This window comes from Anarhichas minor, unplaced genomic scaffold, assembly GCF_050575085.1.
Source record: "Anarhichas minor isolate MPS153535 unplaced genomic scaffold, ASM5057508v1 ptg000045l, whole genome shotgun sequence".
In the NCBI taxonomy this organism is placed as follows: Eukaryota; Metazoa; Chordata; class Actinopteri; order Perciformes; family Anarhichadidae; genus Anarhichas; species Anarhichas minor.
Window position 1 is genome coordinate 5,154,464 of NW_027466491.1, and position 21,174 is coordinate 5,175,637.

The 21,174-nt window shown below is 39.4% G+C and overlaps 1 protein-coding gene across 1 annotated transcript in view; it reads left to right on the forward strand.

Moving 5' to 3' along the window:
- The window catches only part of col7a1l (collagen type VII alpha 1-like), a 40,599-nt gene that overhangs the window by 17,072 nt on the left and 2,353 nt on the right, over positions 1 to 21,174 (forward strand). The window contains exons 41-104 of the mRNA XM_076111915.1: positions 168 to 212; positions 878 to 949; positions 1,033 to 1,065; positions 1,654 to 1,725; positions 1,860 to 1,919; positions 2,025 to 2,060; positions 2,691 to 2,771; positions 3,008 to 3,040; positions 3,194 to 3,238; positions 3,372 to 3,443; positions 3,582 to 3,617; positions 3,896 to 3,922; positions 4,137 to 4,175; positions 4,261 to 4,323; positions 4,683 to 4,721; positions 4,807 to 4,860; positions 4,984 to 5,016; positions 5,247 to 5,312; positions 5,520 to 5,564; positions 5,728 to 5,763; positions 5,851 to 5,877; positions 5,951 to 6,022; positions 6,120 to 6,182; positions 6,435 to 6,452; positions 6,552 to 6,587; positions 6,672 to 6,710; positions 6,794 to 6,829; positions 6,925 to 7,059; positions 7,177 to 7,275; positions 7,511 to 7,714; positions 8,166 to 8,273; positions 9,028 to 9,072; positions 9,480 to 9,560; positions 9,924 to 9,980; positions 10,210 to 10,311; positions 10,727 to 10,777; positions 12,126 to 12,179; positions 12,260 to 12,313; positions 12,435 to 12,473; positions 12,574 to 13,143; positions 13,284 to 13,319; positions 13,942 to 13,968; positions 14,098 to 14,157; positions 14,509 to 14,634; positions 14,771 to 14,842; positions 15,105 to 15,140; positions 15,317 to 15,376; positions 15,584 to 15,628; positions 15,734 to 15,769; positions 16,240 to 16,275; positions 16,475 to 16,531; positions 16,818 to 16,889; positions 17,109 to 17,180; positions 17,287 to 17,322; positions 17,438 to 17,518; positions 17,593 to 17,646; positions 17,791 to 17,844; positions 17,949 to 18,011; positions 18,080 to 18,142; positions 18,320 to 18,436; positions 19,480 to 19,557; positions 19,958 to 20,011; positions 20,129 to 20,177; positions 20,966 to 21,169. Coding sequence (XP_075968030.1) covers positions 168 to 212; positions 878 to 949; positions 1,033 to 1,065; positions 1,654 to 1,725; positions 1,860 to 1,919; positions 2,025 to 2,060; positions 2,691 to 2,771; positions 3,008 to 3,040; positions 3,194 to 3,238; positions 3,372 to 3,443; positions 3,582 to 3,617; positions 3,896 to 3,922; positions 4,137 to 4,175; positions 4,261 to 4,323; positions 4,683 to 4,721; positions 4,807 to 4,860; positions 4,984 to 5,016; positions 5,247 to 5,312; positions 5,520 to 5,564; positions 5,728 to 5,763; positions 5,851 to 5,877; positions 5,951 to 6,022; positions 6,120 to 6,182; positions 6,435 to 6,452; positions 6,552 to 6,587; positions 6,672 to 6,710; positions 6,794 to 6,829; positions 6,925 to 7,059; positions 7,177 to 7,275; positions 7,511 to 7,714; positions 8,166 to 8,273; positions 9,028 to 9,072; positions 9,480 to 9,560; positions 9,924 to 9,980; positions 10,210 to 10,311; positions 10,727 to 10,777; positions 12,126 to 12,179; positions 12,260 to 12,313; positions 12,435 to 12,473; positions 12,574 to 13,143; positions 13,284 to 13,319; positions 13,942 to 13,968; positions 14,098 to 14,157; positions 14,509 to 14,634; positions 14,771 to 14,842; positions 15,105 to 15,140; positions 15,317 to 15,376; positions 15,584 to 15,628; positions 15,734 to 15,769; positions 16,240 to 16,275; positions 16,475 to 16,531; positions 16,818 to 16,889; positions 17,109 to 17,180; positions 17,287 to 17,322; positions 17,438 to 17,518; positions 17,593 to 17,646; positions 17,791 to 17,844; positions 17,949 to 18,011; positions 18,080 to 18,142; positions 18,320 to 18,436; positions 19,480 to 19,557; positions 19,958 to 20,011; positions 20,129 to 20,177; positions 20,966 to 21,169 — 4,465 coding nt within the window. The remainder of the gene's footprint in view (positions 1 to 167; positions 213 to 877; positions 950 to 1,032; positions 1,066 to 1,653; positions 1,726 to 1,859; positions 1,920 to 2,024; positions 2,061 to 2,690; positions 2,772 to 3,007; positions 3,041 to 3,193; positions 3,239 to 3,371; positions 3,444 to 3,581; positions 3,618 to 3,895; positions 3,923 to 4,136; positions 4,176 to 4,260; positions 4,324 to 4,682; positions 4,722 to 4,806; positions 4,861 to 4,983; positions 5,017 to 5,246; positions 5,313 to 5,519; positions 5,565 to 5,727; positions 5,764 to 5,850; positions 5,878 to 5,950; positions 6,023 to 6,119; positions 6,183 to 6,434; positions 6,453 to 6,551; positions 6,588 to 6,671; positions 6,711 to 6,793; positions 6,830 to 6,924; positions 7,060 to 7,176; positions 7,276 to 7,510; positions 7,715 to 8,165; positions 8,274 to 9,027; positions 9,073 to 9,479; positions 9,561 to 9,923; positions 9,981 to 10,209; positions 10,312 to 10,726; positions 10,778 to 12,125; positions 12,180 to 12,259; positions 12,314 to 12,434; positions 12,474 to 12,573; positions 13,144 to 13,283; positions 13,320 to 13,941; positions 13,969 to 14,097; positions 14,158 to 14,508; positions 14,635 to 14,770; positions 14,843 to 15,104; positions 15,141 to 15,316; positions 15,377 to 15,583; positions 15,629 to 15,733; positions 15,770 to 16,239; positions 16,276 to 16,474; positions 16,532 to 16,817; positions 16,890 to 17,108; positions 17,181 to 17,286; positions 17,323 to 17,437; positions 17,519 to 17,592; positions 17,647 to 17,790; positions 17,845 to 17,948; positions 18,012 to 18,079; positions 18,143 to 18,319; positions 18,437 to 19,479; positions 19,558 to 19,957; positions 20,012 to 20,128; positions 20,178 to 20,965; positions 21,170 to 21,174) is intronic.

Below are 21,174 nucleotides of genomic sequence, written 5' to 3' on the forward strand. Positions count from 1 at the left end.
ACGTGTCCACTCTCTCTTCATCAGTCTGAACATAATTGCTTTATAATTAATATGATAAAGTAAAAGAATCAATTTATTTCAGCTAGGAGTTATGCTTGCAATTGATTGTGTGCATCCATATTCATGCAGTTTTCAGTGTTGCATACCTATTTCTTTTGTCTTTTTAGGGAGAACGAGGAGAGATGGGACCGATAGGAACACAAGGACCCACAGTGAGAGAGGATTACATCTTGACGATACACATATATACACATGTTGAAGTGCTAAGACAAAATGTTGCTTACAATGTCTTACAACTTGCATATTGCCTGCACACTGGAGCATGTCATAATGTCCCACTAAACCAACATAATCATATTTGCCACTGACTCACCTGAGCATATTTAAATCCCCTTTTTAATTCGTTTTTGATTAGAAATAAAGCCTGAGTCAGAAGCAATATATTTATCAACTGGGACCAAATGGCGGGAAATGCTGTCGATACACCATCTATTTAGACGATCATGCGTCAAATTCTCATACCTCAGTGGGTCTCTTTATCAAATGGGCCATTCTGTCATGCATCGCTGATTTTTAATTTGATGCAGTTCGTCTTTTGGAAGTGACTATCGCAAAAGTATTGGCGTCATGAGGACCATGTTCCTGTCCTTTGTAATACAGCTTTGAACAGAACAGCTAATAAAGTGCTGGCTAACAGAAGATAGCAGGGAGTGATAGTTTGTTTATATGGCGTTTTAGAATTGATTAGAGCTGAAAGTAAGTCGAGGAATAACAAGAGGTTTGATGTGTCGATAGGCACAACATATAAAGTAGCAATCGTAATAGAAACGCCAATATAGAATAAAGAAATATTTTTAATTGACCTCGATCTTTCCAGGGACTGACGGGGCCATTGGGGTTAAAAGGAGACGAGGGTCCGAGGGGAGCCGCTGGAGATCCTGCCAAGGGCGTAAGAACACTACTTTACTACTTTACTTTAGAAATAGAAGAACTTTAGACTCACAATCAGTCTTACTTTTTTCATCCCAACAGATAATTGGCCCAACTGGAAAAAAGGGTGCCAGGGTAAGTAATCAAAGTCCACTTTGGTTATTAATCCAGGAACACGTTTTCTGTTGTACCATGCATCACCTCTCTTTGTTTTTTAAACACCTCTGTGCTGTGGAGCACATCTACATTCTTCTGTAATGTTGTTTTCCGCAAAATTGACCACGAATTTGGGGTTTTGAGAAGTTGTTGGAAAGTGTTGCTTGCTGGTTAGGTTTTCCCAATTAGTCCAACGATTTAAACTAGTGACATCATCTAACCGTGTTCAATTTAGTCACAACCTTAGTTGTTTGCCAGAGGGAAGTGATTCTGTTAATGTTTTATTCTGTCGAGACATTGTTAATTAATTGGTCGGGGCATTTCTTGCACACTCAGACTCAGTCCTCTGGGTCGACTTATCAAACACAATTAAGATTTTCTCTCATTAGCTTTTGAAGTGGGACTGAACACTCCACTGATTGGGACCCCTTTACTCTCTCAGTCTACAGGGTGCCATTTAAAGTGAAGAGTTTTGTTTGGGAACTGTTGTTTGTTCTGGTAACAAGAGTCATGTTGACTGATGTTCCGTGTTTGTGTCCGTGTGTGTGTATTTTTCCTGTCGGTCAGGGAGACATTGGTCCAGTCGGCTCCACAGGCCCCCAGGGAATAAAGGGTGAACAAGGAGACAAAGGAGACAAGGTTAATAATGAGAAATAATTATCATAATTTCAGCATGTTGTCATTTTTCAGATTTACTAAGAAAATATTTAATCAGTTCGAGCAGAATAACTGTTTTATAAATATATAGGTATGGTTTGTGTTAATGTGTGCAGGGAAGTCCTGGTTTTGGGATTCCAGGACAGCGGGGACCAAAGGGAGAAAATGGCGAGAGGGTGAGTCACCTGAAAAAGTTAAACCTTGTTCTCGTCATATAACACTGAAGCAGAAAACAGCTGGTCATTGTATTCATGTTTAATCCTTTTACATTTCATTTACAGGGAAATGTTGGTTTGTCTGGAAAACCAGGACCTAAAGTAAGAGAAAATACTTCTTTCTTAAAGCTGCTCCAATCAACATTTTATATATTAAAAATGAGTCAAATGCAAAATGAATGTGAAAGCATTCGCGAGTACCGACCCTACTAGTGACCCTAAACTCTTCCTTTCATGTCATTGTTAAAATGTTGCTGTTTTGGTTCACTTTGACCGCTCTCATCAACCTCATTGCAGTCACAGCAGCTGTGTTCTATAAAAAAGCTGTAAAAGCCTAAACGTGCATTACTAGCTTAGCACTAAGTAGCAGACGGGCAAAGTTGGAAACTAGCTGGTGAACAAAGTGGAGCATTTAGCGGCTAAAGAAACAGATTTTTTGGGGTTATAGGAGAACAAATCGAAGCTAAAATAAGATTATATATTCGATTTTGTCAGGTGGTCAGTCACATGACTCTAAATTAATGCTAATGTTGCTCCATGTCTGCTCAAGGTATAAATATTGTGGGAAACTAATGCCCAACAAGGGTTTACCTCCTAGTGGCTATTTTGTTTTTAACTTTCGGTATATGAAGGATTCCATTGTAACGATCAAAATCCTTAAAACCTACTTAAAAAATATTTTCATTTCATTGTTGTTAATGTTACTAAAACACAAGTCATCTGTTTGTCCAGGGGCGCGATGCCTCTAAAGGTGACAAAGGCACCATTGGGTTAGCCGGCAATCCTGGAGAAGCAGGATTAAGAGGTAAAGATGTAAGTAAATCCTGAGTGGCTGTTACAGCAATGATACAAGTTGTTTGTACTCTAGAGCACATTTCATATGTATTTTCCTAATGAGGTTTTTATTTCGTAAACACATCAGGAGAAAGTATTTATTAAAATGTGAGACAAACACAATATGGGATACGTGTGATATGTACGGATGAGAACTGGAGCAGGGAAATTTATTGAATACAAGTATTAACAGTGACGGTTGACTTTGTGTGTAGGGTGCACCTGGAACTGGAGAACAAGGAACTAAGGTACAGTCAGGATGTTTAATTGATGCTTTAGTTTGGTTTGTAGGTCAGCGATGTTGCTCAGGAGGTTAGCTAGTTCCATGGTGATCCATAATCAATGCAGTCGGATACTGAATTTACTTACTTTAAGTGGTTACGTTGTTTTGTCTTTCACAGGGAGAGCAAGGATCACCTGGAGAGCCTGGTGACAGAGGAATTAGGGTATTTATTTTGTATTTTCCAAGATTAAAGGCAGAATAATACACATATTTTACATGTTTGATTTTGTATCTACTAAGACTTTTGATACAAACAGCAATATGAGGATATGCTCTTTTTAATTGCTGTTGATCAGGGTCCACTGGGGTTACCAGGTCGACCAGGGGACCCAGGAGGCAAAGGAGACACTGGGACGTCTGGCCTGTCTGTAAGAGTTTCATTCGACTTAAACTCATAATGTCACTTCTGTGGAAGTTGTCTCTGTTGAACCAAATCATTTTTCCGTGAAAAAAATCTGCCTAAACAGCAATGTTTCAAGATAACTTTTGATTTTCTGTTCTTGAAGGGTACTGATGGAAAGAAAGGCGACAAAGGGGAGCAAGTATGTTATTGATCAGCATGTTCATTGTTTCTCCTGGTTGATCATCCTTCTGTTTCGGTCACCATCTTCAAAACTTGCTATCCCTCTGTGACTTGATGATTTCTATTTCGATATGTTTACTAATTAAGTTGGGCTCTTTGTGTCTGCCACCCTTCAGTGCACCTACTGCTTTTCCTTTGTGTTGCAAATATGGACCGTGTTTAGCAGTGTGACATGTTAGATTTTTAACTCTTGTTTTATTGTGCTCTTCTGTTGATCGTGCTGCCATTGTCACAAAGGGAAAACCTGGACCTCCGGGAGGACAAGTAAACAAACCTCTATTGTCTTTTTTTTTTGACAGCCTCTCATCAGTTCAGCCATGTTTGACAAGTGCATTCGTTGTAACGAAGCTTATAAAGGGAAAAAGAAAAAACACCAATCTCCCATAAGACCGTGCAAAATTAATCTCTGTTCTCAATCTGCTGAAATTGTCCATCAATTAGCAAGTTAACTTTTTATTTATGATTTTTTTCCTACCAGATTGTTGCAGACAACAACATACTGACCAGCATTATTAAGGTAGCGTGAAGAATAACTATGCTATATTCTATTTAACTTATTTTGAACTATTAATTGAACACCTCTTCTCTTATCTTTGCTTCAGGGTGAACCAGGAGAGCCTGGTCAGCCTGGTTTGAGAGGAGAAACGGGTCTGCTTGGACCAAGAGTGAGTATCCCACAAACATAGAAACTGCCAGTTCAGAATCCTGCTGATCCCGATTACCATCGAAAGCTGGGAAATCTTTTAAAGTATGAGATAGTACTGAAACAATCAGTCCATTAACTGATTAGTCAACTTGCAGACAATGAATCTGCAAATATTTGGATAAGAAAATAATTGTTAGTCATTTTTCAAGCAAAAAAGTGCCATTTTTTCTGGTTCCAGCCTCTTAATTGTAAGGGTTTGCTAGTTTTCTCTGATTTATATAGTAATTTGAATACTTTTGGGAAGTTATAGTTGGTATTTTTTGTATTTGGTAGGAGACAATTATAGTTAATTACCCCAATATTGATCTCTCTCCACAGGGTCCAGAGGGGAAACCTGGACAACCAGGACCATCTCTGGTACGTTTATTTAAACTTTATTGTGATACCGTTTGTGTCAGCGATGATGTGTTTGTCTTGATGTAAGAAACTGTTTGTTTTGCAGGGTGGTTCTGCAAGAAATGGACTTGATGGTTTATCAGGGACACCTGGAGTGAAGGTAATACCAACTTGTGCTCACAGTTTTACTTGTATCATTACAATCTGCCCATGATAATTCCATTGAGCTTTGTGCATTTACAGTATGCGCTTACACTCACAAGTTGTTTCATTATAACTACAGGGTGACCAGGGGAAAAAAGGAGAGTCTGGTCTGGTGAGTAACAACAATGTTTTATTTGTAACTTTATATTGTTCATACATAGTTAACCATGACAAAAAAGGTTTTGCTCAAATCAGAAATAGATTCTTTATTTTGACGGATGTGTGTATGGATATGCCATTTGTGAGTGTTTTGTACCAGTACATAATACTATTTAATTAATACTGTCAAGAGTATATTGATTAATTAAAAGGCTTGTTTTTTGTATGTGTGCATGTGAACAGAGGGGAGATAAAGGAGATCAAGGACGGGCTGGGATTGCTGGAATGCCTGGTTTACCGGGAACTCCAGTGAGTATCACTCTGAATCACGGATCCTGCGGCTAAACATTACAAATCCATAGTTTACATTTCTAATGGTGACATTAAGCCAATCTAACATAATATATTGTTGTTTCAGGTGTGTAATTTGCACAAGCCTTCTGCTTTTCCACCATAATAATCCATTTAAAAAGCATCTCCAGAGATTGTGATTGCTTTTTTTCATCTGCTCTACAGGGGAGACCTGGCATTGACGGCAAGAGAGGCCTGTCAGGAAAAGATGTGAGACACATTTTCATCAAACGATTACAGCACTGTGCTGAATGATACCCACTGGATTACTGTTACACTTACTGACTGTACTATTTTGACTTTTCAGATGTTTTAAATGTGCTGCTATTGTTCAGTGAATTATGAAAATCGAAAATGTATTTTCTTCTCACAGGGAGAGCGAGCACCGAAAGGAGATGACGGCGAAAAGGTCACTGAAATTTATTACAACGAACTTAAACATTTATGAAGTTTTTTTTTTTTTTTTATACAATTGTAAACTTTCCTCTCATTCCAGGGGGGCCATGGAGACACGGGTGCAAATGTAAGCGGTTTTGAGATAAGACAAACAGACATTTATGTTTGTGAGAAAACTGAGTGTTTCTCTTCCTTCTCAGGGTAAAGATGGCAGTAAGGGGGAACCAGGACCTCCAGGTCTGCCTGGTAGGCAGGTGCTTGTCACATCCGAGGTAAAAATCACCACCTTGATAACATTGATAAATCAGGACCACCTAGACCTGCCAGACAGCTTAAAGTTGACTGATTTGTACATGAATCCGTTCTCAGGGCGCCTCCATTGATGAAATCCGAGAAGCATTTCCAATCCCAATGGGTCCTCCAGGAGCTACTGTGAGTTTTGATGAGAACACAGAACACATTTCTGAATATTTATAGCTCATGAATAATGGCACTTTAATTCAGCTGTTGCATGGCGTAATTCATATTTTGCCTTCATGGCATCTGAGTCATCATTCAGCGATGACTTTAGTGCTTTCATTGTGGGGTGCAATGAATCGTGCCTTTATCTGATATGGCAAGCTTGATGTCATGTATTGTAGATGCATGTTCCCATGTCTCGCTCCTCTGTTTCTGTGTGTTTAGGGTTCACCGGGAATGAAGGTAAGATGGTTAACGTGGCTCATACTCAAACTGAGTTCTGAAAAAACTTAAATGTTGGCTCTGTTGCTCATTTGTCTTTTTTCATTTTTTTTTTTGCAGGGTGATAAAGGAGAAACGGGCCTGAAAGGAAACACGGTAGTGTATCATTGTTAACACACAAAATCATACGTATATGGAAATGAAATTACATTATGATCATTTAATTGAATGTCTCTATAGGGTGATGCTGGAGCTCCAGGGAAATCTACTGAGATGAAGGTAAACACAGGGTGTACAAATCTCTCCTCTGGGATACATGTTCCTGTTTTGCACCTTGAACATATGTTTCCCCTCTTATTTAGGACATTGAAGTGATGTTTGATGCCTACGGTATAAGGGTGAGCTCTGAGCATTGTTTACATTTTCAGTTTGATAGAATTTGTAACCGTGTAGTACAGTTTGACCTTCTCAATGAACACTTTCTTTTCCCCAGCTGCCTTTGCTGAAGGCTTTGATTGACAGGCTGCTGCAGGATGGAATAGAGGAGCTGCTTCATGTGCTTCGCAACTCCAAGAAAACAAAAGAAAACACGGAAACTCACACCTCCAACGTCATCACTGAGTTCACGGTACGTAAACAGCCGTTTTCAATCCCGAGTCCTTCGTGTCATTAAAAAAACGTCCAAAACAAAAGAGCAGTAAGAACAAATTGATACTTGTTTTTTTTTATTCATTTGTTTCAACAGAGTTCAGTGAAGTTTGACCTCACCAGCCAGCCGCTGAAAGAGTTGGACACCATTGAGGATCCTGATTTAGATGGACCGCCTCCAGAGTCTTTGACAGTTGTGAGTAACTTAAAAATCTTCGTCTTGAATCTTTGAACCCTAAAAAAAATCTAAAGAAGTCTTTCTGTAGGATGAGATTATTAATCTTTTGTCTCCAGGATTTTAAATAGGAAATAAATAAATCTTTGAAATTGCAGCCAGATGTTCACCCACTGTGCACTGTATATCGTGACTCACTTGCTTTTAGCTCAGGCAGACGCTACTAGTCCAAAATATTCTGTCTTTTGGTTTAAAGGACCCTTCAAGTGAAACTGCAGAGGGTCCGACATTATGGACCGGGTCCACCCTGAACGGAGAGCGGGAGCTCGACAGGATTCACACCAAGTTAAAGGGCTCCAGAGAAAAGGAGATGGTGGATGGGGACAGTGGAGACATATCTTCCCTCAAAATGAATCTGACACTAGTCAACTCGACGTTCAATTATACTGCGACACAGGAGGTGAGGGCATTTTACAACAAAGTATGCTAACTTTAAATGTACAATTTACTAAACTGTTGAAAACATGCTGAGTACATTAAACATGTTAATATTTTTTTGTTTCCACAGAGGTAGTTTAAGATCATTTTTCAGCAACATGGGATTAAACCAAGTTGTGCATATTCACACCCGGCAGTTTCTGGATGTTAGCGCAGTGGGATCTCAGTGTTTTACATTACTGATAACATTATCATTGACATAAAATAATAATCATTATTAGCATCCTTGAAACCAAAAATTCGATTTTCATGAAAGGTCTCTCCCTGTGCTTAGCTCTCACATGCTTTGCCACGTTTTTGATTAAAAAAAAAAATTGAAGTACTGAAAACCTGACAAACCTCAGATGTCAGATACAGTTTATGTTTATGTTCTGTTGATTACAAAAGGATCAAAACAAAAATGTGCCTGTCAGACGGTTTCAGGGTTGCCAGAAACTGTGGCGGAGACTGTCCTCCTCGCTCAGGAAGACTCCCTGAAGAAGAACTCGGGACAAAAGAAGAAGAACAGGGAACGTGGGAAGGTAGAGCAAACATGGACATCTTATTGGTGACTGCGTTTGACACTGACTGATCAAAAACACGCATGAGTATTGTTTCATTTATTATATTTAACATAAAACATATTAGTTTTTTTTAACAAGTTGTAATAATGTTTCTTGATTGATAACTTTAATTTATAATATCTAAGGACCATAGTAGTATTTCATGTTTTTGCTCACCCTTCCTACTTTTCAAGTATTTACCGATTTCAGTTAATGCCACTAAAGTATGACAATCAACTCACAGAGTATGCTTCAACAATTTCATGAAAAAAACAGAAATACTGTCATGACCTAAGATCAGTATCTGCCTGGAAGGTAGGAAAGGCCTTTATATTCATACAGCACATTTCATTACATGTTAACTAAATGTGCTTGACATGAAAGTGCATACAGCAACAAGTGACATTAGAATATATTAAAAACGAATGAGATAATCTAATCAATTTATGGAATGCCTCCAAGTATATTTGATTTGTAGTAAATGGGTAGGAACCGCCAGTATGGTCCTGTACAAATAGGTCTAAACCGTTTAATAACTTTAACACGAAGGCCTTCCAAACGTCTTTATGTAAAAGTGTTACAATTTTTGACATTCATTAACTACCTATTCCCTTTTTATACATCACCCTCAACTTGCAGTATCAACCTCATAGTTTCATGCTTGATCATAAACGTCTTAAGCATGAGAAACCTTTCATTTGTTTTTCTCTCTGACTGTGAACTTCTTAACCAGGGCAAAGGAAATAAAGGACGACATAAGAGGCAGAGACAACGCCTGGTAAATGTCCTGGAAGGGGTCCAAACTAAACCTGAAAACTTAACTCATCTTTTGCCCCAACTAAACAAAATAAAAACCAACTAACACAGCCATTAACATAACATTATTTGTGTGTAAATAACAGCTTTAGTACTTAAACTGTTTTAAAAAATCATAATAAACTAACATTTTTAAGATATAACAAGCAGAATTTTCATTTCATTGTATACACGGTGTGGCTGGTAAAACTAAAAGCATGCTTTTGGCTTAACGTCCTTGTGCTTCTCATTATATTAATAACAGATTTGAGAATAGTTTTCTTTTGTAATCGCTTGGCATTGTCGTCTTCCAGCCATCGACGCACATTATAAATGATGATGTGTAACAGTATCTTCCTGTAATTATTGTCACTTCTCTTTTATCTGAAGACAAGTGATGAGGACAAGCAAGAAGAAGAAGAAGAAGAAGAGGAGTTTTATAACAGCGAAGACTACAGTTATGAATACGAGGTAGGCAGCTGCTGCGATGAATGACTAATTCATGAACTGTGGGAAACTTCAGTTTGAAGTGATGATCGATGACGTGGGGTTGGTACAGATTTGGAGCGATGTCGTGGTGGGTGGCTTCTTCCTAACAGACCTGTCATCATATCAGGTTTTTTTTAATAGCAGCGTATCATTTGTGCCCACGCTAAACACTGGAGAGAGTTGATTAATGACACACCCACTACCTGAATTAATCATTAAGAATAAATTAGTTTGTCATTACAGCTTACCTCATCTGCTCTGCACATCATCCACTGGGGTCTCTGGAGGTTGGGAATGTTTAAAAGTTATAATGAAATATTTTTTTTCCCTTTTTTTTTTAAACAGGAAGAACTTTCCCCAAGTGACTCTTCAGTTTCTAAGGAGAGGAAAGACAACAGACAGGTACATGTGCTTCATACAACATCTGTTTTAGCTGGATTGGGAAGAAAATGTTTTGCAGCTCACCCTCTTCCAGTGGATAAAAAGGTGGAGGATTATTAATCGGTAGCCCAGATGATAACAAAAAGTAATTTACTGTTGCACGACTGCACTCTGATAGAAAGGAAGCGGAGACAGCTGAGCTCAGTTATGAGCAATAGTAACATATGTATGCTGATTTTATCTTTTGTAGGAGGAACAATTACCCACACACAGTCCTGCTCAGTTACAAACAACGGCGGGAGCCTCCAGTCGTCCTCTAACATCCTCCACAGACAGACAAATAGATGCACAGGTGAAACTACACTCAATGTCTGATTTATTTCTTAAAATTGTTCTCAACATTTACATATATATTTTATATATATATAATAAACGTATATTAAACGCAACCAAATACCAATAAAACAGGTCAAAATCCCTCATTCCAATCTATCCGCTGACATACACGGAATAAAGAAGTGTAGCGGTGTGTGTATATAATGTGTTTTTATTTCTCAATAACCTTTTTTTCAAATCCCCTAGGTTCTCTTGACAACCACACAGCCACTATCTCAACCCACGGGTGGTATAGAAAAGGTAAGGGGGGGGGGGGGGGGCAGCTGGACTTGTTGGTGTCACATATAGAATTTCTAATCAACGCGGTGCTTCACTCTTGAGGCGCTATTGCCACTGTCACATTCTTATCTGTCCTCTATTGTTATGACCAGGATGAAGTGTCACTGCCTACGCCTCCCGTCACCACAGAAGAAGCAGACAAGGTAGAGCTTTGATTTGATTTGAAAAGGCTTGAATCTTAACTGAATGTGTCTGAAGACCCTTGCATGCCTTGGAATGCGAATCTCTTTTATTTACGCTAAACACAAGACGCCTGAAAATGATGGACAAGTGCTGAAGAAATGAAGGATGGGCTTCACTTTCTCCCTGTCATAATATATGTCATAACATGCTTTAAGTAATAAGCACTTGGCATCATATTTCAAGACCTTTTCTTCTTTCTATTTCCTTTAAAAATTTCACCAGTGCAAACAAGGTGCACATGTTTGTACGAGGCTAATTTGAATAGAGTGGGAATGGAAATATAGCATCATAGACATTACCGAAGCATGAGACAGGAGAGCATTTCTGAGCGGCATGCTTTGAGCATGATTTCTCTATCTTGCCTGAATGGGAATGAGCAGAAATAGTGACCTAGTCTCTTCTGGAATGATTTACTGGCAAAGAAACACCTCCAGAGAGGTATACTTTTAATACTTTCTCTGTCTCATTTTTTTTTAAACAGGATGTCTCTTAAGTCCCAAGACACTGTGACTATAGGGTGTTAAGCATAAGAAAGCACACACTACGTGGAGCGTGTGAATAAACTGTGAACTGTTTTGCTGGTGAGGAGCCCTGAACCTGACCAACGTTTCATGAGGAAGGACTTCTTTCCACACAGAGACCGTGTCACTCACACCAAACCTATGGCCATACCAAAGTTCATATCTCGTATGGGGGCTTTTATTTTGAGTAGAGCTATAACGAAAATCAGGCACTGTTAAAATATATGAATTGTTTCCCCATGTCCAGTTTATTCTTCACTTTGTTCAATGTAAACGCCAGTGTAGCCTAAACCTTGTCTACAACTCCTAATTTATTTATTTAGACAAATACTTCTCTGTAACAAATAAGACATCGGATAAAACACAGAAGTTGGTGCCAACAATTTCAATATATATATATATCTCCTTTTGACAAGTTGTACTGACATTTTATTTATTAAAACTTGGAAATGTGTTGTGTTGTTACTTCACCAAACATCTTTGAACGCCAGTGATGTCATTCAGAATGTAGTGGTACTATAATCACATCTGCAGCCAGGTCAAACATTCTTTTCACTGGTGAAATTTTTCTCTGTTAATACATTGTTTTGTCTGTGTTTTAACCTCTCTGTGCATGTATCCTTCAGTAAAAAAAAAAAAAATATTGAAATGACTTTCTCAGCGAAATTTGTGTCTTCCTTTCTTACATTTGAACCACGAGCACACACATTACCACAGCTGGTTGAAAGGAAGCATCACAATGATTGCGCTTGATTTGCTCATGAGAAGCTTTTGGGGGATTTCACAGGTGCCTCGATTCCAAATCAGGGTGAAGAAAAGCGCGCCTTGGCCCGACACCATGGTAAGTGTCCCCTGGTTTTGTAGAAAACAGATTGATATATATAATAAAAAATGGCAGTAAAAATCTTTTTGTTATTTTAGGTGTTCATGCCAGGTGCCCCAGGTGGAAGAAGCCATTTCAAGAAGGCACAAAAAGTAGGTTTTTCCAGTCTTAAAAATTAAAATGTCCTACATTTCAACAAATAAAGTATGAAAATACAATTTCATGGTAACCATCCGTGGAGCATATGTGATTGCCCCTTCATTTTAATTTCAGCATCTGTCCTCTGGAGCTCAAGGTTACAACAGCTGGAATGTAAGTCTGTCATCAACTATTAAAACATATATGTTAATCCAAATTAGGATGTTGCGACTTATATATATAATGGTTTGTGTTATAAAATGTGTTTCTCCAGCAAAAGATGCAAGAAAACTCTGACCTCCAAACACATTCCAGGAGGCAGATGCAAGAGCGGAGGGAGAGGCAGCGACACAGTGATGCAGAAAGAGAGATTTATACAGGAGCACGAGGAGGAGAGGAACCGACTGAAGTTGAAAAAGTGGAGGAGTGGGAAATGGAAAAAGAGAAAGGAGTAGAGACGGATGGAATTGCAGAAACAGGACCTGGTCCTGTCTATGGGGAGGAGGAGAGGAGTGGAGACTACGACTGGGAGACGGAGGAGGACGTCGATCGAGAGAGAGGAGGAGAGGAGGAGGACCTGGAGAGGGAGAGAGAGAGGGCAAGGATGGAAATGGAGAGGGAGAGAGAGGAGCTGGAGAAAGAGAGGGAGGCCGAGTTGGAGCTGGAGAGAAAAAATATGGAGAGGGAGAAAGAGCTGGAGAGGACAGAGCAGGAGGGTGAGAGAGACTTGGAGAGGGAGAGGCAGGAGTGGGAGAGGAGGAGGGTGGAGATGGAGAGGGGGAGAGAGGGGGGTTATGATGAAGAAACTGGACAGCCGTACCCTCCAGAGTATTTTTACCTCAAGGTAAGGGCACAACGTTTTAAAAACACGCTCAACATTATGAAATACTCAACTTGTGTTTTGCACATTGAAAAGTAGGCAGTATAAATGTCCTCTTTAATCATACAATGCCTCTAATGTACTCTACGTTTCTTATGCAACAGGGACATCCAGGTGAGAATGGAGCACCGGGACGAAAGGTGACTAGCGATATTTTAAATACAACTTTATTGAACAGGGTCAACCTTGTAAAGCAAGCAAAATCAGAAATGTTACATTATGAAGAATTGAACATCATGTTAATTCCAGGTACTGTCATATTACAGAGTCAGTCTTAATGTAATTTAAAACACGAAAAAATGGTAAGTGTTTAAATTTTGGGAGCGTTGATTTAAAGGCAGGATTTACCGAGTCACTCATATCACCTCACTTATTATACTAGTTTAAAGCATCATTGTCATCATCGTGAGATCACAGAGCAAGAATGACAGTCGCCACACGAAATGTGTCACCAGTCTATAAAAATGCCACCGCTGCTCTGCCCACCTACCCACAGTGCATCAGTAAATCAGCATCAGAGCTGAGGGAGAACTTCTCTCCCGTCACGCCTGTCAGTGAAGCCATTTGAGTGCAGGCCTTTCATGTCACCCTCTGCTCTGTTTCTGTGTGACTGGGAGACAGTAGATTAAAGCAGACGTTAATAATTCCCCTTGTTAAACATGCTGACAATTCTTTTTTTATTATTTATTTACGCGCATGAAGAACAATGTGCTGAGGTGCACTTTCTAACTGATATTTGCTCTTTTTGTCCACACTTTTTAGGGGGAAATTGGTGAAAACGGACACAAGGTAAATACTCGTAATCTGTAATTAACATCGTTATTTAAGTTTTTAACAGTGAAATCTGGTATAGTTGTGCTTTTAATTAAAATAAATGCCAGTGAAATATGTTATCGACATGATGTGTTGTGGTTTCAGGGAGAGCCAGGCATTGGCCACAGAGGTCCAGAAGGCCAGGCTGGTCCTCCAGGACATAAGGTTCAAGAAAAAAAAAAACCACAAGCAATCTCTTCTTTACAACATCCCTTCTGAATCAATTAATCCCCACAGTCGTTTCCATCACTCTCTCATTGATTGGCTCTGCTTCTCATCGCTGTTTTAATTTAGCAAATGTAATTGGCTCGGTGACTCACTCACTCATTTAAAATTGTGTTTGAGCATGTAAATTGCTAAAGGAAAATAATCGACTTTATTTGAAAGCAATTATTCAAAATGAATAGAAGAACTGATTTTTTTACATGACATGAAACAAAGTGAACTTTAACTGTGTGCTTGTCTCCCAAACATTTAATTAGTTTCTATCTTTCTCTCCCATTTCCTCTTCCTCAGGGTGAACCAGGCGAGCCAGGGCCTCCAGGTGCTCAGGGCATCCAGGGTATTCTTGGTAACACGGGCATTCAGGGCTCCTACGGACTTAGGGGTTCCCCGGGGGACTCGGGAGAGCCGGGCAGGGAGGTACATCATTAAATATCAACGAACAAGTTGCCATTTAGCTCGCTTTGGTGTGAATGAATGCAGAAATGGACAGAGAAGGTTGTGCTTCTGGTGTTTAAAATAGAGACATAAGAGGTTTTGTGTGTTGATGACGCAGGGTGATCGGGGGAAAAGGGGGAAGAATGGATCGCCTGGAGCTCCTGGACCTCGAGGAGCAGGAGGACCTCACGTAAGAAAATACAAATAGATACATTTGCAAGCTTTTCTGATTTGAGTGATTTTTCATGGGGCTGTTCACTCAGTCCAAGAAATACACTTATAATGTAACCAACTTAGCATCATATACAGTGAAGTTTTCTATACGAAGTTTAAGTAAAACTCTTTCAAAATTTTTTTAATCATTCTTTGATATTAGGGACATTTTATCTGATCGTATGTCAACTGGAAATGATGATATTTTCTCTTTCTACCACTGCATCGCTCTAATAAAGGGTCCTTCTGGTGTGCCTGGAGTCAAAGGAGAAAAGGTGCAAATACTGCATATATGATATTTGGGTCGAATTTACTTTTTACTTTGATCGGCCCACGAACGTAATATTGTGAGAACTTGATTTATGTTTGTAGCAGCAGCATACTGTTTACATTTGTGCAGTGTAGAAAAACGTTGATCATTCTTTATAACCCTATTCTGTATCCTCACCAGGGTACCAGTGCCCCTGGCGAGCCTGGTGCCAGAGGGTTGCTTGGCTTCCCAGGCAGAAGGGTGAGTTAAGCTCAGCCTATTCATCACAGACAAACCCTGTGACGGGGGACAACACTTTGAAACATGTTTAATCTATTTTTAGCTTTGTTTATGTCATGTAAACTATCACACACTGACTTTGTTCACCAGTTTGTGTGACAGCTTATCCGATCCTTCTCCGGTTTATACCCTTACTGTATTTAGCAGACTCCTTTCTTTTCTTTCCAGGGTGAAAAGGGCACTCTCGGCATTAAAGGAGCTCCTGGGTATTTAGTAAGCAACTTTTCAAAACCATACAACTGAGTAACAAAATTTCATTTAAGACGATCAGAGTTTCACTTTTGTACAAAATCCTTTTATTTGAACCTTTTTCACTAGGGTCCAAAAGGCTGGCATGGCAGCAAAGGTGAAAAGGTGAGCTGTTATTTGACATGACACTTTTAAAATTGATCTTTTTTCACTTATTTTACCAACTTAATTAATCATATACTGGAAATTATAACACTGGAATACTATGATGTTTGATGCCAATTTGGAGACTGATTTAAGCAAACAAGACTTTGCAAGTTGATAGATGTTTGGCTGAAGCAGGCAACATACATACTTTGATACATTCATGCGGTTCTCTGACCTCTGTCAGTGTGTTCTTCCAAAGGACTGCTTCTAGTAACTTGATGTTTTTCTATTTATGATGCAGTTTCTGTAAAAATCTACACACTATGGTGTACATACTGGTGCTGCAATGTCTGAGATGCTAGATGATCAATGTACTTCTCGACCTCTTTGTACTTAATATTTACAGGAATAACTATGAAGCAATATATGTACGACATTCGGAATTGAAATAGTGTATGTATGGGAATTAAAAACATCTTTCTTTGCAGGGTGATCATGGGTTACCTGGAGTCAGAGGAGAAAGGGTATGATGATTTCCATGGTTCTTTGTGGGGCTTTGCATGCAGTTTGTTTGCTTGACAGTACACCTTGTGTATCATAGAAGAAGTACACCATATTCATGGCTCCATATATATCCATTGGAAAACACATTACTTGCTTTATCATTTATTGCAGATTACATTTATTTGCAGCTGTGTTTCACCATTTAATCACTTCCTACAGGGGAGTTCGCTTCAAATCCAAGGACCCCGTGGATTTAAAGGTTCCAAAGGAGAGGCTGTGAGATCATCTATTATATTAACACAAAGTAACACATTTCAATGCAACTTTATTTGTTCTTACAAGGGTAATTGTACTCCTTTCGCCACCCAGCTCAACAAATATACACACAATAAATAAGAAAAGAAGAAAAAAATGACCTTAATGTCAAAGCTAAACAAATCAAATGCTGCACACTTGGAATTAGAAAGAAATGCTTTTAATAAACCTCCAAACATATCTAAAGCGCTCACAAAGTAAACGCATAAAAAGGCCGATGAAGTATTGAGTAGATGTTTTGTTTCAGGGTGAGCGAGGCCTACCGGGTTTTGATGGCGATAAAGGAGAAAAGGGCGAGGATGGTCCTCCTGGAGTCAAGGTAATAAATCCTGATGTAAACATTTAAAAACCACAAAGAAGAAGAAAACTTTCCAGAAGATATTTCGAGCATGGATATGTGATGTCAACAGTAGTGTTATACAGGTCATCATCAAGTCTCTGATAGACAATTATCAGTTTGCTTCATACTTTGATTTATAATAAACGGCACTGCAAAAAATACATAATAATGGAAAGTATTTTAAATGTTTTTTGAAAGGGCATAAAGGGTGATGCAGGCACCAAGGGGGCATTGGGGCGCTTTGGAGCACGAGGACCAGTAGGCCAGAAGGTAAATAATGGTTCATTTGAATATCTTGGCACTGCTACAACACTAGTTTAACCATTCAACACTTTTATGTTAGTACTGTGTGTGACATGTTCCTCTTCTCCTACAGGGAGATCCAGGAGAGCCAGGACTTCATGGAGTGATGGTAGAGCTACAGTACAAACACGAGCAAACACGCATTCAGTAATCGTAAATTGAACCAAAATTCAGTTCAAACTTCAGGGAATCACACACAGTAAAAACACACAATGTGATTTAAGGGTCGCAATGGAGATCACGGAGATGATGGGGCCAAGGGGGACACGGGAGACAAAGGACTGCTGGGCGAGAAGGGCAATCAGGTACATTGATAAACAATATATAACCAATTGTGATCCTTTCGATTTTTAAAGAATCAACCTTTTTTTTTTCACAGGGTGATCCAGGAGAATCAGGCTCACCAGGAGACCATGGGGAGAATGGAGAAATGGTGGAAGCAGTTATAATTTGTCACAGTTTTCCCACAAATAGTTTTTTTCCCCCACCTCAGCTCCGTATGAATCTTTTGTTGAGTTTCAGGTTCTCTATTTGCATGATATCACTATCTTGTCATTTCTTTTACCTGCTATTCAAGGGCTTCAGAGGTTTACCCGGACGCACTGGGAATCCAGGCCTGGATGGAGAAAAGGTTAGGCCTAAATTAGCATCTTAGACCAAAGTTACACGTTCCATAACAATGTCATGTGAAGAAATTCTGCCGGTAATCTACATTACCTTGTCTTTGCAAAACAGGGAGATATGGGGTTACACGGAATCCCTGGTGTACCTGGGCTGAATGGACTCACAGGGCGCAAGGTAAGCATTCAAGTGTTTCCTCTTTTCCCCAAATGTATACAAACTCACAATCACCCTTATCACTTTAGGCCAATAAGGGACAGGGAGGCATCAATGGTGCTGATGGTGCTCCAGGAGTGAAAGGAGACAAGGTTAGTAAATTAACATCAACATCACCGGTCATTATCCATCTCATTTTACTGATTATCTGCTTGTCACAGTTGTATATTGTTAAATTCCCAGGAAAAAACGATGATGTGTTTTTTTTTATCTTCCCCTGTACACAAAATACGTCTTAGTGTGTTAATGCACTTCATTACTCCATGCAGGGGGAATCAGGCTTCTCAGGTTTTCCAGGGTTTAAGGGGTCTTTAGGGAGTCCAGGAAGGGATGGAGATGAGGGACCACCAGCACCTCCAGGACCCCGAGGGGTCACAGGACCTAAGGTACCGTGTTCCTGCTCCCTCAGTGTATTTAGGAAATATGATAATGACTTGTATATTTTGAGCTGCTGATGAATTAAAAGAAAAATGGAGGAAAAACATGGGCTTGTTATCAACGTCATAGATTAATTACCTCATTATATCAGGTTATCAAGCTGTTCTCTTGATCACAACGTCACTGCATCATTTTTCTCAAGATAACAGATTGATAATAGTTCCCTCTAATCCACCGTTAATCTCTGTTTGTGTCACGTCCCCTTTTTTTTTATCAATAATGGCGTACTTAAATTATGTAATTTATGAAAGCACAGTTTGATATGACAAGAACATAACTTTTTAAACGCAGGTAAACCCAGTATATGCAGCCAAGAACATTCCTAACTAACTACATTTCATGAGGATTCAGGGTCTGAATCTGCTTTCAGGATTCAATAAAATCAGTTTGGATGCCAGTTCAATGCCCTCGTGTTAACTTATCTGTGAGAATAAATGCATGTATGAGTATCTACTTGCTTAAATGCCAATAATCCTGTATTTATTTGTTAATGCTTGTATGAGACAGAGCAGGTACTTGTGCACAAACACAGCCATCTGTCAGTCTTTAAAAAACTTTATATTTTTGTCCAAAAAAGTCCAAGTTACAAGAGGAGACTTGAATGTGACAGAGCACAATGGACAGGATGAGCTGAGCTTCATTACAGTCATCACCATGTCTGTGTCTTGTTCAGAGAGACTAGCACCATGTGCTCTGTATAATGCAGCAGTGGAGACAGCACAGTCATGTCCTTAACATGCATACACATACGTAGAGGTCTATTTCCGTCTACTGCTTTCAAGTAATATCTTCCTCAATTAGGTCCTTTCAGCAACAGTTAGCAGACTTTCAGTGTTGGCAGAGAGCTGGAAACTTATAATGAGGATATACAAAGGGTGTAGCTAATTGGTCTGTCTTTCATTATGCTCAGCAGGTTTTTTTTTTTTTTTTTTAATAATCTTAAAACTCACAATGTGTTTTCTCTGGACACACTTTGATTTTTGTCAAACAGGGGGACAAGGGCAGAAGGGGCAGATCGAAGCAATGTCAGAGGGGAGGACCCGGTATTCCAGGACTAAGAGGACAGAGTGTGAGAGTCTTGCATGAACACACACACACACACACTTTTTGTGTGTGAAAGGGAAATTGGTGGATTTTATCTGTCATTGTTTACGGTGATGTAAACTACAATTTCTGTTTGCAAGACTTTTTGCGTTTCCTTGTTCACAAAGTCTTTGTGTTTCTGCTGAGGGCAAGATATCGTAGACATCAGAGAGTCTTGTGTGACTGTTTTCTCACTTGGCTGTTTGTATTTACGCTACAATGTGACATGAATGTGGTATTAATCTTGGTTATAGATGCTGGTTGTTAGCAGGGTCGGACTCTATACTCTTTTTAGTGGTTTTGTTCAAATTAAAATGCTTTGTACAAATAATTATAGCTTTAAATGTAACTAAGCTCATACATTTGTCAATGTGTTTTTGCTGTAGGGCAAAATGGGTATTGAAGGAGGAAGAGGGGAGAAGGGGGAGCCTGGACTCTCAGTACGTGTTTATCACAATCACAAACACAAAGACGCACCTTTAAAATGCATACTGTACATATACAGAGTTAGCTAAATGGATTAACTTGCTTTGAATCTTGTCATTCTCTGTGTCAAGGCTGAAGAAGTGAAGGAGCTAGTCACCCAGCAGGTGGTAGAAAAGTGTGGTAAGATGTGTGTGTGTGTGTGTGTGTGTGTGTGTGTTTGTTTGTAGGGTGGGGGTGTCACATTATTCACTTGTATATTTTGAACCCTCTATGTGTGCTTGTACTTTTCTGTACATTTGTCCAAGAGTGAACATTCGCGTGCCTCTAGACAGGCCACATATTGTGTGTGTGTGTGTGTGTGTGTGTGTGTGGTTGTTTGTTGTGGAGCTCCCGTGGCAGCAGCATGGCACCCGTGTGTGTTTTGCCATCTGTTATGTTCTCTCACAGGAACACACACCATGGTGCAAGCAACAACAGTAGAGCCATTCACAAGCACGAGACTGCCATTAGGAATCCACTACACACTTACAAGACACTTAAAGGACAATTCTGTGTATTGTCGACCTTTTCCACTGAAGACATTTTGACATTGTAGATACATGAGTTTCCCTGTTTGCTTTTCAAACACTTGATTTCGGCAACATGATTTCAGCAGAGAATATCCCAGCAGTAACTAGTCTAGGTGTTAGCTATTTGTTGCTTGTTGATACCACATGTCTACCACAATATATTTGGTGAAAAGATGTTTTTTAACATCTCTTTGTGTTTCACTGCTGTGGTTGTTTATAAAGCAGCAGCGCTTCCAGCATACAGCAAAAGGAAGAGTGAAGTAAAGTATAAAATAATAAACAAAAAGACCCAAACTTTACCACTGAATACTCCACTATTTATTTACAGTACAAGCATTATTAAAACAGTGTTATTATGTGGTTTTCATGATTGTGTGTATCATGTTTGTATCATTACAGGGTTGGAATACAAGTTCATGGTAAAGTCTGTGGATCCAGATGGAACAACGGCAGTGATTGAGAATAGAAAATTGCCAGATGATGTAGTGATATCCCTCCACCGTGACCTCCATGAAGGAGGAATGGAGGAAGAAGTGGAAGAATATGGAGACAAACTGGAAGAAAACACTCGTCCTGCCCCTGTGATCCTACCAAACCGCACTGGTAAT